The sequence below is a fragment of the Schistocerca gregaria genome, chromosome 4 (assembly GCF_023897955.1).
Source record: "Schistocerca gregaria isolate iqSchGreg1 chromosome 4, iqSchGreg1.2, whole genome shotgun sequence".
NCBI lineage: Eukaryota > Metazoa > Arthropoda > Insecta > Orthoptera > Acrididae > Schistocerca > Schistocerca gregaria.
Window position 1 is genome coordinate 340821223 of NC_064923.1, and position 20315 is coordinate 340841537.

General features: G+C 42.9%; 1 protein-coding gene across 1 annotated transcript in view; it reads left to right on the forward strand.

Annotated features, from left to right (window-relative positions):
• Positions 1–1428: 1428 nt before the first annotated feature.
• Positions 1429–20315, forward strand: part of LOC126266663 (lachesin-like) — a 502722-nt gene continuing 483835 nt past the window's right edge. Inside the window, exon 1 of the mRNA XM_049971079.1 lies at positions 1429–1594. Within this exon, the coding sequence (XP_049827036.1) occupies positions 1456–1594 (139 nt within the window). The 5' untranslated portion in view covers positions 1429–1455. The remainder of the gene's footprint in view (positions 1595–20315) is intronic.

Below are 20315 nucleotides of genomic sequence, written 5' to 3' on the forward strand. Positions count from 1 at the left end.
TGATAGTGGTAATAAATAGCTTGGTTCTTGGCCTCTTCGAAATCCTATATTTTGTCTTCAACGGTATTCTTACGATGTTTCAGAGATTTTTTTTATCTATGTTGAAACATCGGTGTTCATATACCCGATATCGATATTATGTAAATATTGGTGATAATCGAACACCTATAATCCATACACAGTCATACATACTTAAGGGGGGTAGGACGTGAAACGGGCCGACTTGGAGCAGGAGAGGCACCACAGGACATTTTAATTTGCACTGTCTATACTTTTACAAATAAATTCATAAAACTTTGTCAGCATGACCAGGAAGGATTCATGATTCACACTCATAGCAGAGGAAGTTCAAAATCATAACAAATTTTTTTTTTACATGTGAAATTTCATCGTTTTTTCACTTGGTATTGCCTGCATTTGTTGCTGTAGGTACACTTTTCTTCATAAGTAAGAGAGATTGTTCGATGAATTTTGCACAGCATACAAACCATACTTACAGGAGTATGAAACTCTAGAATTTCTCAAATCTGTTAAAAACTGTGGTAATAATTGAGATAATGAACTGTAAAATTCGAGTTTTCTCTAAACACGAATTTTAAAACGTAACAGCCCATTCATTTTTCCATAGATTAAATAAATTCTAGAGTTTCATACACCTGTAAGTATGGTTTGTAAGCTGTGCAAAATTCATCGAAAATTCTGTCTTACTTATGAAGAAAAGTCTACCCATAGCAACAAATGCAGCAACAGTAAGTGAAAAAAATCATGAAATTTCACATTGAAAAAATAATATTTTTTCGTGTTTTTGAACTTCCACTGCTATGAGTGTGAACCGTGAATCCCTCCTGGTCATGCTGACAAAGTTTTATGAATTTATTTGTAAACGTATAGGCAGTGCAAATTAAAATGTCCTGTGGTGTTTCTCCTTCTCGAAGTCGGCCCGTTCGACGTCCTACCCCCATTAATTGTGCTACGTACTATTTCGTATGCTAAACAGTCTCACAGAGGTACTGATAAACACTTTCTCATTTCTTTGTTTTTAAATAGACCATCAAATGATGACTTGGTATAAAGCCATAACTGATAACAATAACTTTTGAGTGATTTGAGACTGAAATGTGCACAGACCAAAACAACAATATAGTCACTGTGTTTCCTTAAGGTAATATGCTTAGCCTGTATCGGTTTGCGATTAGTAGAAATCTGAATCTCCTCCCTGTACATTGTTATATGGACAGATCACCTTCAAAAACAACGTGTATTCAGGCAGATATCGGCACGTCTTCGGCGGCAGGGCAGGTGGCTGTTGAGTCGCACGTGGTTGCCCACCGGCCAGGCGCCACCGTCTCCCCTGGCGCATCTGCGCCTGCGCAACGGCGGCGTCTCGCGGGCTGGTATACTCGGCGAGTCAGGCGGCGCGGCGGCCAGTCGGCATGCGTGTGTCGGCGCGCACGCATGGAGCGGCACACACGCTGCGTACTCTCTCCCTGTCTGGGCAGCCGCACGATGTCCGCGCCGCTGCAGCTGCTGCTTCTGGGGGCCGCCTGCTTGGCTGTCGCGGCCGCAGCCATCGTAGCCTCACCTGACTACTCTGGTGAGAGCCACCTTCTTCGTTCTGCGTAGTCATAACGACTGTAGAAATAACAAGAGACCTTTGGTGTCTCACCGAAAACTGGAAAACATCTAGTTACACAGCCACCGAATATTAGAAACCAATCAATATGGAAGCAAAACCTGGGTGACTATGCATATACAATGGCAATTTTTCTAATCTTCACTGCTTTTTTTTCTTTTCTTGTACTTTTAAAATACTTCTTCCCCGTTCTTCCCAGCCTGACTTCAATTTACGATTTTGATTATTTCGTATATTCTTGCTGCAAACAAACTACCAGTATTATGTTCTTATTTATTGCTTCAGTATCTCCATCGCAAATGATTCTTTCGTCATAGTCTTATATTTCAGAGTGAATGTTGTAGATATTTTAAACACAGCGTCTTACGTCTTCTCTCGAATCTGTGATGTATATATTCCTAAAAACAAAAGCCCCAGATTATATGGATTTTCCAGCAATGTAAGAATTTATAGTTGTTGCTAGGAGATTTATGCGTGTCATTTCTGGCTTGGAGTTTCTCACTAATTGCTCTTTTAAATAACGACAGCGATTAACGGGCTTAAATATTATATATTGAAAGAGTTACACAGGTTCAATTACCTCACAGAAACCAGGAGTACTGCCTCAGGGAAACAGAACGCCCGCCTTCTAATTTTTTGGTTGTATATTTCAACCTGAAGGAAATACCATTCATATAACCAGAGATTGAACTACGTGACAAAAAAATTAATAACCGCCAGAATAAAAATGTGTTAGAGTTCTATTTTTTGAATGGTGAAGCTATTTTTGCTTCAGGTATGTTACAACACTCTTCCTCCAAAGTTACACGAAGATGATGTTCATGTACAGATTTTGGTGTTTACGACCAAGCATTTCTTCCTAACTTGCAGCGTATTTTCATAAAGACAAATTCAGCTGTGTGCCACCTATAAGGTCTGAGAAATTACATTTTTACTACCGATATTGTAAATTTCTGTATTTTGGTCTCAGTTAATCAGAAAAAGAAATATGATCAAATATAAATTCTGTTATACTAAATTCTAAAATTAGACTTGGTACTGCAGGTATTAAATTTCGTTTGCCCAATGTGGATAATTCTGATCTCTGTGATTGTCACTTACAAATATGAAAAAAATACATGCTGCTACTTAATGAATTACAAGATTATTTTCCGCATGAGTAATTTATTTCATGCATAAATATCAAGAATATGGAGCTTAGAAATGTAACGCACGTTGCTCGTGCACGTATAAAGCGGTTCAGGTAAGACCATGTGTCCCGTTTCTTAAACTGTGCAGCAAGAAGTGCAGCGAAAATCACATGTTTCACTAGCTCAGTCAGTAGAGCCAGGCGATAATCTGCGATTTCAGAGTCATTTCCAATAGACGTTTCGTAGCCTATCATCTACGTGAGTTAGTTTCGTAGTAACATCTCTGCCATAAGAGATGAAAGTTGAACTGTCCTTTTGTTTATAAACTTGTGAAATAGACGCAGAGTCTGAAATCGTCTAGAGAAATAAGATGTATTTGCTAATGACTGGCCATAATGTTTCAAGGGAAATGGCTTTGTAAGTTTTGACACTCACTGCCAATATTGCACCTGTGCATCATTCGGAAAGCGAACGTTAGGAATTTTGTAGTTTACAATGCAGATTACAATCACCAACTAAAGTGAGTTAAACTTTTGGGTAAACGTTTGTGTATAAGTTCGTAGTCAATAAATTGAGCTCGAAGTTGTGAGGTTTGCGCGATATGAGAGGTATAGGTTTATTCCACCGCTGTTTACTCGGTTGTAACAAACCCTTTCGCAATTAGCTACCTGTTGTGTACTGCTTGCTGTAAAAACTGTTTTCCTTTCTCATTAGAGAGAACCAAATCATGATAGAAACTGTATACAGCTGAGGAAAATCTTCATAACAATTTTAAATTTCCTTCCAATTGTCGGTAGACGCATTTTTCTTATGTCTATAGCTAAATGCTGTAGAGGCGGCAAGTTCTTAACGAATTTTATTCTTACATCTGGACATTGTCAATGTCTGCAACACGTAGAATGGTAAGAACACTTTCTTTTCTTTGAAATTTCAGTCGAACCTAATGCAGCTGCGAAACAACATAAGATTTCAGTCATATGTAAATAAAGTTACGTAGATTAAATTTTGAAATGACGACCAGCATACAGTAAGAGAAACGATCGTTGCTCTTAGGAGGAAGCATTTTTACCCTTTACACGAGACGTATCATTGAAGTACGTACACAGCTGGCAGTTCTATGGATCTAGCGAATTATTGTAGCATTGCCGGCGATTTTCAGCCGTGCTGTAATCATGTGCTCTTGGGCCCAACTAAAATTTATCGTGTTCGATGTGCTACACAAAAGGGGTGATTCTGTTGATGCAAATTTGTGCACTTACCAAATAATTTGCTAATCGTCACCTGCAACGTAGTATTGATGATCGAGTACAGACATCGGCATTTGTTACTTTCACTGCTAAATTTATATCTGGATATCGCTTTTCGTGAGGATGGGTTAAACGAATTTATAGTAAAGTTTTCATACACTGCCACTAAATCGATTGAACAATTTAAAACGTGTCACAATGTAAAGACAAGGTTCAAGCTAAAACGGCAGTGGCGCGCTAATACACTGCTTACAAATTATTATTTAGTAATACGAGCAGTTGCTTTCCCTCTTTGTTGTGTTACAGTTATAGAATGGAGACAGAGCTTTGCCGATGATTTTCTGTGCCATGAATATGTCAAAACTACATATGTGAAGACTCGAATAAAGATGTAGTAGTCCAGTACTCTTCTTCTATACTAGTGTTAGTGCCACTGTGATACAGTGCACGCTTTCTGTTCAGTATTTAATGTTATTTTATTTCAGTTGGTATTAGTGTTGCTATATCTTATTCTAAGGCGGAGGAAGAAGTGTACGCCGTCTGCGTAAGCATTATTTGAATTTTACTCTATATATATTTATTTTTCAACTGCTATATATATTGTATTTCTGAGTGGATCATGGAAACCAGCCAGATGTTTTTGGAAAGATTCCCAAAACTACGCTTAGTCTAACTAGCGTATTAGGCCAACTGTCGGTAAACTGAAGTGCAGATTCGATACGAATCTGGTTACGTTCCTATTCCGCAAAAGTCTAACTGTGTCTGGCACCATAACAGTACGTTTCTTCGTATTATAACATACCTTAGTTACCGCGAAGCGTACGATGCCCATTGATTGGAGCCAGTCGTACACTGTACGATATAATCCAGGATGGAAGGTCTATGAGGTAATGAAGCCCAAAGATAGCTAGCAACCTAACAGTAAAAGTCAGAATGTCTTGTGCGTATTTGTTTGTCTTTACTGCGAATTTATTATATGTGGTGGTATCAGTGACATCTTTTTCGAGGCCACAAATTGCGAAGAAAAAATACGTAAGAATCATTAACAGCTACTGATGAAATAAACATTTATTCACTACCAGTTTGAATCGACCGGTATTCATAAAGAGTCGTAAAATTACGTACGTTAGTCTGTATGGCATCATTCGTATTGTGGAGATAATAGAAAAAGAGCGATACAACGCATTCTGAAGAAAATAATTTAAAATACCTAATGAGCAGTTGATCGAAACTGTTAGAGAATGACGGTTTCATTTTCGAATAAAAGCATCTATATTACTTAATATATAAGCTACTTAGTTTATAACGTCGTTTCGGTTACTGGTGTCATCAGGTCAAAACTCATAATTTGTACAACAATCAATCAATAAAACGTGCGCCCATATTTTTCGTGGATTAGACACTGAACGTAACATTACAGGTTCTAAGTTCTGAAGAAACCAAAGAAAAATTTAGAGTAGGAATTAAAGTCCAGAGAAAAGAAACAAAAACTTCGCCGATGGCACTGTAATTCTGTCGGAGGCAGCAAAGAACTTAGAAGAGCAGTTGAACGGAATGGACGGTGCTTTGAGAGAAGGATACAAGAGGAACTCCAACAAAAGCAAAACAATGATAATCGAATGCAGACGAATTAAATCGAATGATGCTGAGGGAATTAGATTAGGAAACGAGACACGTTAAGTATGAATGAGCTTTGCCATTTGGGCACCAACATAAAGATGGACAAAGTAGAAAGGATATAAAATGTAGACCGGCGTTTCTGAAGAAGAGAGCTTCGTTAACATCGAATACAGATTTGTCGGGAAGTCTTTTCTCAAAGTATTTGTATGGGTTGTAATCATGTATGGGAGTGGAACATGGACGATAAACAGTTCAGAATGTTTTGAAATGTGGTGCCACAGAAGAATGCTGAAGAATAGATCGCGTGACTAATGAAGAGGTACTGAAAAAAATGGTGATAACATAAGTTTTTGGCCGAGCGGTTTAAGGCACTGCATTGTTGGACTGTGCGGCTCGTCCCGCCAGAGGTTCGAGTCCTCCCTCGGACATGGATCTGCGTGTTTGTCCTTAGGATAATTTAGGTTACGTAGTGTGTACGTTTAGGGACTAATGACCTTAGCAGTTAAGTCCCATAAGATTTCACACACATTTGAACATTTTTAAACAGAAGTTTGTGGCACAGCCCGACTAGAATACGTGATCTGTCGATAGGAAGGGAACGGGGAGGGAATCATAGAGGGCGACCAAGAGGTGAATACAGTAAGCAGATGGATGTAGGTTGTAGTAGTTACTCTGAGATGAAAAGATTTGGACAGGATAAAGTAGCATGAAGAGCTGAATCAAACCATTCTTCGGACTGAAGAACATAATAACACAATTCTCGTGTAATGATGCAGCAGCGTAAACGACGTTTTAAATAAAGTACCAGACCTACATTTCGCGGTATAGACTGTTTTATTAATAAAATATCCACAATGCCATCAGACTGATCCAGGAAAATTATTTCCTTGGTTAGTAAGTTTTACAGGGTGTCCACAATGAGACTCCAACATTTGAACTCATAAAATGTGAGAGGAAACACAATTTATTGACGAACAAATACAGGGAAACCATACAGCAGCTCATCAAGTTTTCATACACAGGTGGACGGTTCAGTACACTTGAACATGGGCGCCACGGGTAGTGCGAAGAATATCAAGTCTATAATCGATTTCGTGCCATGTGTTGCGGAGCATCTGTTCTGTGACAGAGTTGATGACAATTGTTATGCGCTGTTTCAAGTCTTGCAGGTCCTTTACTGGTGTAGCGTATACCCGGCCTTTCACATAACCCCACAAGAAAAAATCGAGGGGGGTTATGTCGGGCAAACGTGGCGCCCAAGGAATTGGACCTCTACGGCCAATCCATCGTTGCGGGAATGTGTCATTTAAAAATTTTCGTCATCAAGGCTACAATGGGGTGGTTCACCGTCCTGTTGAAACAGATTTGGCTGCAGGTCTGTTATCTGTGGCACGACAAATTGTTCCAACATGTCCAGGTAGATGGCTGCATCCACAGTCGGCTCCTGAAAGAAAAACGGCGCAACAATGCGATTTATCATCAAACCACACCACACATTAACTTTCGGACTGAGGCGCATGTGTTCCCTAGGTGCATGTGGATTTTCGGACCCCCATTGCGACGATTGACATCCCCTGACACGTGAAAGGTTGCCTCGTCAGTAAACATTACGCGTGATAAAAATGTCTCGTCCGCGGCAATGCGATCTAACATGACACATGCAAATTCTTCTGGCTGTAGTCGATCAGGCTTGATTTCTTGCACAACCTGCACTTTATATACGTACAAACGTAAACGTTGATGAAGCACTGTTGAACGTTTCATACGATGTTCTCGAGATTCCTGTCGCACTGACTTCTGTGGATTTTGTTCGAATTACCGCTGCACTTGTTCCGCATGATGTTCGCTGATCCCAGGCTTACCACCACCATGCCCTTTCACAACACTCCCAGTAGCCAAAAACTGATCACACCACTTCTTTATAGTCTTGAACGACTGGGGCGCTTTGTTGTAAACTCGACGAAAGTTTCTGTGCACTTGGGTCGTCGATTTTGTCTCTGCATACCGCCAGACCTCTTGTGCACTCTCCTTCATATCCTCCATTGTACTAAAACAATTGATTGCAGCTCCACTACGGCCACTGGGCGTATCAAATTTGCACACCACAAATGGCTAAACAAGAAGCAAAACAAGCTAAAGTTAAGGGAAAAGAAATAGTAATAAATCAGCAATGAACCTAATAATTTATAAAATCAAACATGTTAAAACTACTAATTAAAATAATTAAAGACAATAAAATCGAAGCTAAACTAATTTCATATGATATTGTTTGAGCGACAGAACGGAGGAGTTGCTCTGTCTGCCCCTTCAGCATTCACAGGTCCACCATCTGAAATGTGAAAGATATACAACATTAAAATGTTGGAGTCTCATTGTGGACACGGTGTATTTCCTAATATTAACGAATTTTGGTACACCAAATGCATAGAATTAAGAACAGATACTTTTTCTTTCTTGGAGTCAATGGCGATCCAATGGATCAGCTTTTAAGAACGTCCCTGTTTTTGAGACCGGAAGAAAATATAATCGGGGATGTGCGGTTATTAGTCGTTCTGGAGGGGAGCTCAAAACAAAGCGAGGGCCTTTGTGGTCGGTATGGAAAAGCGGTAGCTGGCCTGCCGGGAAATTTGCCTACATTTTAACATGTTTTAATTACAACAGGCTGTGCGCCCTTGACGGGCAACCTTTTAAAAACTTCCCTCCTTTGACGCACCCCTCTGCCGGCCGAGGGGAGGGAGTCGCGGCCCAGGAAGCGTGTAAACAATGTAGACGAACACGCCACTCGCTGTAATATGCAGCATATCCCATTGTACAAACTTTGTAGAGAATTATGCCGGCGCGCAAGACACGCGAACGCTTAGGCTGAAAACTTAATGAGCGTAGTCGCGCGCGGGCGAGGCGTATCCCCCTCACGGCGCGGCAGGCTGGCGCGTGCCTCGGTAGGTGCCATTGTCGAGGCCCCGTCAATGCTGAAACAGTAACGAGGTGGCCGAGGGGGGTCGGAGGCGGCGGGTGAATGGCTGGGGGGCGAAGAGCCGTGGCGCGCCACCGTCTCAGTGTGGCGGCTTTCACATTAGTGGCACGGCCGGGTGCGGGAGAAGACTTAAACCTGTTGAAAGAAATGGACAGCTCGCTTAGCGCGAAATGTGGCTTAAGTAGCGTATGGCGATAACTAAAGTGCAACTCCTACAGAGGTTCAATGTGGGCTGTATTTAGCGTACTACGTAGATATTCTAATGCGTTAACGCGGAACTGATTTACCCCGAAAAAAGAAATCATACAATGAAGGCTTTCACGACCGGATGGTACTGTTGTTGATAATTCTTCCGGGTTATACGGCCGTAGTCTATGGAATTCTCCTATTGCTAACATTTCGGCCAATACTACGTTGGACATCCTCAGAGGTGTGCTGGTCCTGTCGAGTACTGCCGACTGACGAGTCGGGCGTCGGAGAGAGGCCTAAATACCGAGGAAACAGACCGATGGCAGTCTAAAACATAAAGTGTTTCGGAGGAGCACACATATTGATAGATACTTACATAAGAACTCCAGTCATCACCCACAACAAAAGAAGAGGTGTAATCAAAAGTTTAGTGGACTGGGCAAAACGGTTTTGTACGCCGGAACATATGGATACGGAACTGAATAATATGAAACAGGCTTTCGAAACGAATGGGTACTCAAACAAAGAAATTAATAGAGTTTTAAGACCTAATTACAGCGGACCAAAGGACAAGGATGGTACACAGCAATGGAAGAACAAGATGTCTTTACCTTTCATTAGTAAGGTCACAGATCGAATCGGAAAAATTTTGCTGAAACATAAAGTGAAACCGGTATTCAAACCTACCAGAAAAATAGGACAAGTACTTCGTTCTGTTAAAGATAGAAGGCCACCTTTAGCATCTAGCGGTGCGTATAAAATTCCGTGTACTTGTGGCAAGGACTATATTGGTACTACGAAAGTAAGTGCGAATACAAGGGTAAAGGCGCATAAAAGTCTTTGCCGACTGGGAAAAATAGATAAATCGGCCGTTGCGGAACATGCACTCCAGTCAGGTGACCATGCACTTAAGTTTTCTGAAACTACAGTTTTAAGTGCTACCACGAACTATTATCCACGACTGTATAGGGATGCTATTGAAATTTGTAAACATGAAGATAATTTTAATAGAAAAGGCCTTGAAATTAAGCGAGATATGGACAGTGGCGTTACAAAATCGATAAGTGATTTTTATCTATGACGAACTATTGTCGATAGTTACGTTTTATCTTTGACTAGTTTTCTCTTTGCTACTGTGTGCAAGCTAGACCACGCCCTCTTTACTCGGTATTTAGGCCGCTCTACGACGCCCGACTCGTCAGTCGGCAGGACTCGACAGGACCAGCCATACCTCTTAGGATGTCCAGCGTGGTATTAGACGAAACGTTAGGAATAGAAGAATTCCATAGACCACGGCCATATAACCCGGAAGAATTATCAACAACAGGAAAAAAAAATAGTTCCAGTTTTTGTCACCAGGTGCAAATCTGGCGCCACGAATATAAGAAGAAGTACAGAAACGTTTCCATACATAATGGATCAGGAGTGGGACGAGGGCACAACAGGAGAAACCGCTGCTGACACAGTTTCTTCAATATGAGCACCAGGCACATCGACGATATGCTGTATAGTGCCAGATTTGCACCTGGTGGCCAAAAGTGGAACTTATTTTTTTTCTAGCGACAATTGGTGCTGCATTAACGCATTATCATATCTACCAAGTTTCGCTGCCATATCGCAATTATAGCTCACGCTGGAGCCTCGTGAGTGGCTGCACAGCTAGATTAACAGTGATATTAGGCTCAACACAGTCGTGAAACAACTTTCCCAGCTAGGAAAGAAGAAACGGAGTGAGAGGGTCACGTAGAGGGCGTTCTGCCAATATGACGATTTGTATCTGCAGCAGGCACACATTTATCAGACCTTCACCCAAACCATTACAACACTTTCCGTAACAGTCAATAAGTTACTGCCGGTGGGTCGTTTCGAACTAATTCTGTTTTTCTTGCAGTAGCGGTTGTTATTATTTTATTTATAATTTCTGCGCCGAGCTGGTTTAGCCGAGCGGTCTAGGGCGCTGCAGTCATGGACTGGGCGGCTGGTCCCGGTGGAGGTTCGAGTTCTCCCTCGGGCATGGATGTGTGTGTTTGTCCTTAGGATGATTTAGGTTAAATAGTCTGTAAGCTTAGGGACTGATGACCTTAGCAGTTAAGTCCCATAAGGCTTCACACACATTTGAACATATAATTTCTGCTTACTTGAGCGTTGTTCGTCAGTCTGTGACCCTTATCGAACAGGATTGATAGACAAAATATAAAAGATCCACAGAATAGCAGCGCATTTCGTCACAATTAGTTTTGTGAGCACGAAAATATCGGTCATAATTTGGGAACAGACTCATACGACCAAATGACTTTCTTCCGTTGCTCAGCAGTCAAGGTTTTGTGGCTTTGACACCACATTTACATGTTACGACCATATTCATCACTGAATAATTGTACCGGAATTCTAGTTCGTCCTGCAGCTTCCTGTTCATGGAGCTTCTTTTGGTTGTTTTACTACTGTCATCTCCTCTCATTTTTCATCACTATCCTCTTCACTGGCCGACTTTCATGATGACTCAACAAACACTTTTATCGTCGTAATGAGTTAGCGGATGATGCTTTTCCGCTTTCCATTTATACGGTACAAATCTCCGATACGTTGCCCCTTTGTTACGGAAGCACAAACAAAACGAGCACTAACAATTTGGCTACAATCGAATTCACTTAGCTCCGACACTGTGCACTCACAGCTACGCAGAACACCTTTCTGACAATGACTGACACTCGCAACGTACTTAGGGTATTGTAGGGTATTGTGTAGTTCCTGGACAAGTACAGCATCTCAACCTGCAGGTTTGGCTAGCATTTGAATTTGTGTTCAAGCATGTACTTCTCGAGATGTTTCTTATTTTTGGTTCTATCCCTGCGTACCTGAAAGGGTAGTCCTGAAACTGCGAACCTACAGTATTGTGAAGCTCCGGCCACTAAAGTCATCAGACGGAGATACTGAAGAAATTTAAATGTGATGTTGATGAATAATGTTAAAATTTGGTACACAGATAAAGTACGAAAGGAAAGAGAACTGAAAAGAACAGTTGAGGAAGGATGCCAAGAAAATGAAATCAGATTATATAATACACTGGGTGTGATGGTTACCTGGCTATGAAAAGATTAACAGAAGCGAGCTGAGATGGAGCGAAGGATCAAACCAATCAAAATACTAATGACTAAAAAGAAATTAACTCTTGGAATTCAACATACCACCCTATTGCTTGTCCAGGTGTCAACGTTATCTGCAGGAACATTTGACCTTCAAGGTGTTTACAAAATGTAACTAAACTTTTCGGAGTATAACGTAACATAAGCATTACAGTCTAATCTCGCAGGGGATTGATGACGTTAGAAGTTAAGTCCCATAGCACTCGCAAATGTTATCTCTGCAGTTCCTGATGTTAACGTGTAATCCACTTAACAACAGAGCTGGCCAGTTGCAGCCCTACAGCTTCAAAAAATGAAGCATAAAATTAAGCTGTTATATATATTAACTTGACAAATCTGTTTAAAATCGTTGTGGTTTCAACGTAACGCAATCATCTGTGGGTCTACAGCCGGCCGCGGTTCTAGGCGCTTTAGTCAGGAACTGCGCTGCTGCTACGGTCGCAGGTTCGAATCATGCCTCGGGCACGGATGTGTGTGATGTCCTTAGGTTAGTTAGGTTTAAGTAGCTCTACGTCTAGGGGACTGATGACCTCATATGTTAAGTCCTATACTACTTAGAGCCATTTGAACCATTTTGTAGCTCTACAAAGAGTGTAAACACGCAACGTCAGACCAATTTCTCATCGACGAGTAACAACTCTCCGCATTACATTTTACACCTGGGACAAATATCTCACAGCTACAGGCCTAAAACCATTGTATTTGTATTTATGGCACTGGAGAAAAGACATATGAGACGAAATACTGCCATCATAAATCAAGGTAGAATTTCACAAAAAAAAAATGGTTTACTCCCTGATAATTCATTATCAACTGTTTAAAATATTTCGAAACATGTAAAAAGTCTAAACATTTGCTATAACCGATACTTACAGATAGTTAATAAAGCTGGAATACTTTTTTAACTGGAAACGTACACACACATCTCTCGCAATATTGACTTTTCCTACTCAAAGATGATGTCTGCTCTGCTGAAAGACCTCTCCTCCTCAAATACGGTGTATATGTTCAAATGTTATACCAACCAGACCCACGTTTACGAAACAGAGTATAAATGTTTGCGCTGGTCAAAGACCGGCTCTACGACTTTTAAAGGGAACCACACAACCTGACTATTTCGCTATGTCTGCCATTCTTAGAAACCTGTGGACACTGAAACTTCACAAAATTCGTAAATTTTTCTAGAACACTTTATGTGTTTACCGAACTAGGATTATTTTATTTCCATGTCATGCATCGGTTTTATGATGTGAAATTTATTAGTAGGTCCAATTTATTTAAAGAAGCAAAGTACCCCCAGGTGTGACAAAAGTCTTTCGGCCATACCACTCACACGCTCATACCTTCAGTTCTACCAGAAAAAGCACGCACTACTGCAATGTGAAGTTAATTCTGGAAATCTAGACTGTGGCTAACCCATTTGAGTCTGATATCGTTTCTTCCAGTCGAGCAATGTATGCCGGGGTGCTTGTCTGAGAATTGGAATGTGAAGGAGGGGCGATGGCAGGATTGAACTTTTTGTGTGAGTAGTGAATCTATCTGGATAGTGCGAACGGTAATAGAAGTGTCCCCAAAAGACCGGTTTACATTCTGAACCGGCAAAGAAATTCAATTTGTCAGCAAGTTTCAGTGCCCCTAGATGTCACCAGCTTTTCGTGACAACAGACTCTCCGCATTACGTTTTACACCTGGGACAAATATCTCACAGCTACAGCAACAGAACTCCCAGGGCGGCGCACTGATTATGTAGAGGATTTAACCCAAAGAATTAAAAGAAAAGGCCGACTCGGAGGAATAACACCATTTTTCTTCAGCTGTTTCACGAGGTGTAATTCCTTCGTCTCTAAATGGCGCTCGTTCGTCTATAAGTATGGCTCTTCCAAAACACCTCCCCTTTTATTCACCGCCAGAATACAACCAAGACGCTAGTATCAAATGTCTTGGTTTCGTGCTAATTTATTGCCTAGATGTGAGACAGGGGCTCCGATAATAATTGAGCAAGCTAATCGATAGACAGCTGATAAAAAGCATGGAAAACGAAAGAGGGCGTTAATAACACGAAACAAGAAGTCCTGCGTTACTTAGAGACCGGGAGAGTTAGGTACCTAAATCACTAACAAGAAAGGCTAACAAACGTATACTTAGGTAAACCAGGGTCAAATTGAGACGTGGGACAGACACTCAGGCTTACTTAAACTCAATAAAGACAAGGCAATAATAGGCAATAAATACCAATTAAACACAAACTCTGGTTTGTAACTTCCAACAGATTTTATTTAACAATTGCATGACAACAGCAAATTGCTGTTTCCCCAGAATAATATTCATAATTACCATAGAATTTGAAACATTACTAAACAGGGAAAATGTGTACGGGCGTCAAAGCCCACCCCAATCCGTCTTTACATAAATTTTACGAACCATACAAACAATAAATGGTTTCCTGAAAAAAACTCCCACAAAAGCAGGATGCTTCTAAGATATAGAAACAGAAACAGCTCACAATTTCTCTTTATGAATAATATGTAAAAACCCAGTACAATGAAAGGCATCTTTCAGGTATTAGAAAATTTCAGTGGCAAGTAATGGCACGCTAGAGGTGCGAAGAAACTACATCTCAGATCCAGCCTGAAGGAAAGCTGAAAGGAACGGTGAAGAACGACAGAAAGACATATCGGCGTCACCCCGAACAAATAATAAAATACCTAAATTCGCCGAAGAACTGGAATCTACTGATAAACACAGCGGCTGCGGTATCGGTTTCAATTCAAACTGGCTGCCGCCAAGGAGCCTCCACCCCCCCCCCCCCCCCCCCCACATTGAAATGGAAATGTCGTGTGGCTAGGGCCTCCTGTCGGGTAGACCGTTTGTCTGTTGCAAGTCTTTTCGAGTTGACGCCACTTCGGCGACTTACGTGTCGATGGGGATGAAATGATGATAACACAACACCCAGTCCCTGAGCGGAGAAAATCCCCGACCCACCCGGGAATCGACTCAGCCTGTTAGGTATGACATTCTGTCGCGCTGACCACTCAGCTTCAAGGGCGGACGTCCTCCAATTAAACGAGCAGCTACAACGCACGACGCGCACCTCTGATTGTACCACCGAAACCACAACATAAAACCACATAGCAACTGGGCAGTATCCAGAGTAACACAATCCTTAAAACATTAGAAAACTTCAACACAGGAATACAATTACTCTTTGCAGCCAAATTAAATCTCTTGCATTCACTACCTACAACAATAGTTCACACTTCCTTTCCACAGGAACCACAATACATAAAAATTCAACATGAGAACACTGCAGAATGTGTAGAAACCAGAACACATCATCTCTCTTATAATTCTAAATAATAATTGCATACAAGAAGACAAACAATGTCATAAATCTCTTAATTTGACAAAAAGAATGCCACTGTAGGTGATTACACTTAATAGCAGAAGTGCCAGAAAATCGAACCTGTAGTTATTTCAGAGTGCAAAGACACCCATTTCGTTATACCCTCCTTGCCAGTATCTCAAGTGCGCCCAAAACAGGTAAAACTTACTCACACAGGCAAACAGTATTCAGTAAGTCGCGCAACAGTGGTCAACACGAAACAGATAATATGTGCGTCCAAACACTGGGAGAGCCGGTAACTGCAAAGAGCACGATATTCAGTATGCACTACTGGCCATTAAAATTGCTACACCAAGAAGAAATGCAGATGATAAACTGGTATTCATCGGACAAATATATTATACTACAACTGACATGTGATTGCATTTTCCCTCAATTTGGGTGCATATATCCTGATAAATCAGTACCCAGAACAACCACCTCTGGCCCCGTAATAGCGGCCTTGATACGCCTGTGCATTTGTCACACAGAGCTTGGATGGCGTGAACAGGTACAGCTGCCCATGGAGCTTCAACACGATACCATAGATCATTAAATGTAGTGACTGGCGTATTGTGACGAGCCAGTTGCTTCGCCGCCATTGACCAGACGTTTACAATTGGTGAGAGATCTGGAGAATGTGTTGGCCAGGGAAGCAGTCGAACATTTTCTGTATCTAGAAAGGGCGTGCATTATCCTGCTGAAATGGAGGGTTTTCCAGGGATCGAATGAAGGGTAGATCCACGGGTTGTAACACATCTGAAATGTAACGTCCACTGTTCAAAGTGTCGTCAATGCGAACAAGAGGTGACCGAGACGTGTAACAAATGGCACCCCATACCATCACGCCGGGTGATACGCCAGTATGGCGATGACGAATACACGCTTCCAACGTGCGTTCACCGGGATGTAGCCAAACACGGATGCGACCATCATGATGCTGTAAACAGAACCTGGAATCATCCGAAAAAATGACGTTTTGCCATTCGTGCACTCAGGTTTGTCGTTGAGTACAACATCGCAGGCGCTCCTGTCTGTGATGCAGCGTCAAGGGTAACAGCGGTCATGGTCTCCGAGCTGATAGTCCATGCTGCTGCAAATGTCATCGAACTGTTCGTGCGGATGGTTGTTGTCTTGCAAACGTCCCCATCTGTTGACTCAGAGATCGAGACGTGGCTGCACGATCCGTTACAGCTATGCGGAGAAGATGCCTGTCATCTCGCCTGCTAGTGATACGAGGCCGTTAGGATCCAGCACGGCGTTCCGTATTACCCTCCTGAACTCACGGATTCCATATTCTATTAACAGTCATTAGATTTCGACCAACGCGAGCTTCAATGTCGCGATACGATTAACCGCAATGGCGATAGGCTACAATCCGACCTTTATCAAAGTCTGAAACGTGACGTTACCCATTTCTCCTCCTTACACGAGGCATCACAACAACGTTTCACCAGGCAATGCCGGTCAACTGCTGTTTGTGTATGAGAAATCGGTTGGAAAATTTCCTCATGTCAGCAAGTTGTAGGTGTCGCCACCGGCGCCAACCTTGTGTGAATTGTCTGAAAAGCTAATCATTTGGATGTCACAGCATCTTCTTCCTGTCGTTTAAATTTCGCGTCTGTAGCACGTGATGTTCGTGGTGTAGCAATTTTAATGGCCAGTAGTGTATATACACCAGGACTTTAAGAACCTGAATAATTCCCACCGTTTGATTCTGTCGCGTATCCGGTTGCAGGCTGATACATTCCAAAGTCACTGGCACATGTTCAAATCGTACAGCGGCACAGACGAGACCTTCACTCTCGCACTAGACGCTGTACACACTCCGTACCGCACGCACGTCTCCGTCTGCAGTCCCACTGCCCACGTGACAGGAAGAGGCAGAGCATGCGCTAAGAGTGACTGCCGACAATCACACTGCACGCCGTGCGCCAACCAACCGACCAAAACACCGTCGTGCGCTTAAATACCCGAAAATTGACCAAACAGGAAACCACGGCCACGCGATACAGAGTCGATTGCAGAGATCTTTAATGAATACAGAGAAGCGACTAGCACCAACGGCGTCACGTATTACAAATGATACAACAGAAAGCTAGCTCTCGGTTCTCTGTGCAGTCAGCTGTTACACTATCCAGTCACATTAATGAGACCACCTCTCAAAAGCCTGAATAAGCACCTTCTGCAACGCAGACCGCTACGAGACGAGCAGAGAGCGAGCTAGTGAGGGTTTGTACGGTATCGACAGCAATATGGAGCCATGCTCCTTACAGTGCCGTGGCCAGTTGCTCTAGAGTTCTCGGTTGGGGATCCATGGACGAACAGCCCAATAGATGTGGTCTCACAGATTCTCGATTGTGTTTACATCTGGGGAGTTTGGTGGCCTGGGAAGTGCGGTGAACTCATGGTGACGCTATTCGAGCCACTACGTACGCTGCGAGCTGTGGGAGACATTGCAATACCCTACTGATAGATGTCATCGTGCCGAGGAAAAACAAACTGCATGTAGTGATGGAGATGATCCGAAAGGATAAATATACCTGTATCTTCCAGAGTGAGGAGCTCACCCAGGAAATAACACGATAACATTCACCAGACCATAAATCTTCCCCCTCTGGCCTGGACCTTGCGACGATTGTTGCAGGAAGCTTTCTTCCAGACGTTTCATGCCGTGCACGCCAACGGCCATATGTCCGATGGAGCATACAACGCAAGTCATCTGAAAAGGCACCTGTCGCCTCACAGTGGACGTGGAGTTGTGGTACTTGCGTGCAATTTCAGCCTTCATGAGTGATGAAGACCGGTTTGCAGGCGTGCGTGAACCAAGCGTCGGCTGCAGAGTCTGATACTCAGCAAAATTTGATGAACGGGTGATGAGGAGACATGTTGGCAGCTCCTTGGTTCATCTGGGCGCTTAGTTGCTCAACAGTTACACATCTATTCTCCCGAACACATCTCCGTTACCACCGTTCGCCGCGCGGGATTAAACGAGCGGACTAAGGCGCTGCAGTCATGGACCGTGCGGCAGGTCCCGGCGGAGGTTCGAGTCCTCCCTCGGGCATGGGTGTCTGTGTTTGTCCTTAGGAAAATTTACGTTAAGTAGTGTGTAACCTTACGGACTGATGACCTTAGCAGTGAAGTCCCATAAGATTTCACACACACATTTGAATATTTTTCGTTACCACCGTTCACCCCTGTCATCTCTATCCCGTAGTGCACTGCATTGCTTCGTCACCGGTTTTGGATTGCGCCATTTTATATGCACGGTGTACTTTAACAACGGCGACAGGGAAACTGTTTACAAACTTAGCTGTTTCGGAAATATTTACACCCTTGTCCCGAAATCCAATGATCGTGCCCTTTTGGACGTCAGATAAACGCGTCTGTTTCCGCATTGCGACTACGATTGCACTGTTTTCCGCGTCCTTCCGACACCTTTTGTACTCCCTCCACTGCTAGTGATGCTATGAATGGCTGCTGCATTTTGAAGCCGAATGCTGGCGGTGCTGTGATCAGACCTTTAAGAACATACACTGACGGGAAAAAATCACAACACCAAGAGAGACTTGTACGACATAAACGGAAGTTGGTAGACGTGTTTGTATATCTGAAAGCTGATGTCTATTCAAAATCCGTGCAAGTCGTATAAGAGTGGCGTTAGTAGCATCACAACGAGAATGAAAATCAGGTTTGCTTTCAATACACCCTATAACGGTAATGAGCGCCAGTTACTATTGAGAATGGGAGCAGTGAGTCGCTGTTAGTTTAGAATGTCTTTGAGGCGACAGAGTCGGCCGGGGTGGCCGAGCGGATCTAGGCGTTTCAGTCTGGAACCGTGCGACCGTTACGGTCGCAGGTTCGAATCCTGCCTCGGGCATGGATGTGTGTGATGTCCTTAGGTTAGTTTAAGTAGTTCTAAGTTCTAGGGGACTGATGACCTCAGAAGTTAAGTCTCACAGTGCTCTGAGTCATTTTAGCCATTTGAACCATTTGAACCAGTTGTCATTATCAACTCCTCACTGAGTTTGAACGATGTCGTACTATAGGGCTACGAGATGCTGGATGTTTCTTTTGCGATGCTGGAGACTCACTTGGCAGGCACGTTCTATTGGGTACGACTGCTGGCAGCGGTGGTCACGAGAATGCAGAGTCACAAGGAGACCGGGTTCCGGACGGCCACGTAGCACCACCGAGAGGGAAGACCATCGTGTTCGGCGTATGGCTCTGGCGTACTGCGTCTGCTGCAGGTTTTCGAGCGGCAATTGGCACCGCAGTGACGCAGCGGACTTTTACGTCAAGGACACCTCCGAGTCTGACGCCCTGTAGCGCGCATTCCCCTGACCCCGATTCACTGTCATCTGCGACGTCAGCGGTGTGACGGGAGAGCTTATTGCAAGGCAGAGTGGAAGTCTGTTGCGTTTTATGATGACAGCTGGTTGTGGTTCGATGTCAGTGATGGCCGTGTGTTGGTTTGAAAGAGACCGGTTGAGGACCTGCAACCAACCTGCCTACATGGTGGACATACTGGACCTGCACCGCGTGTTTTGGTCTGTGGAGCGATAGCGTATGACAGCAGGATCACTCTCGTGGTTTTTCCCGCGCGTCTTGACTGCAAATTTGTACGTCACTCTTGTGATTCGACCTGTTAAGCTGGGATTCACGAACATGATAACCCAGGCGCATGTACCGCTATTGTAGGCCAACATGCCATTCATAGTGTCTACATGTTGGTAGTCCATCGAGAGTACACAGCTGCAGTTTCATAAAAGTCATTTCAGTTCTCCCTTTATTATATGAGGCGGTAAGCTGGACGCCAAAAAATGGAGATTTACATTAACTTGTGGCATCAGAAATTGTAAACTGTAAGATTTCACTTCCGGATATGTTACAATTAAGAAAATGTTCCCAACTATTACGCCGTCGTCGAATGGATTTCACATTTCAAACCAAATTTTCGTTGCTATTTGCGGAGAATACTTTCAAGTTGGATCGTA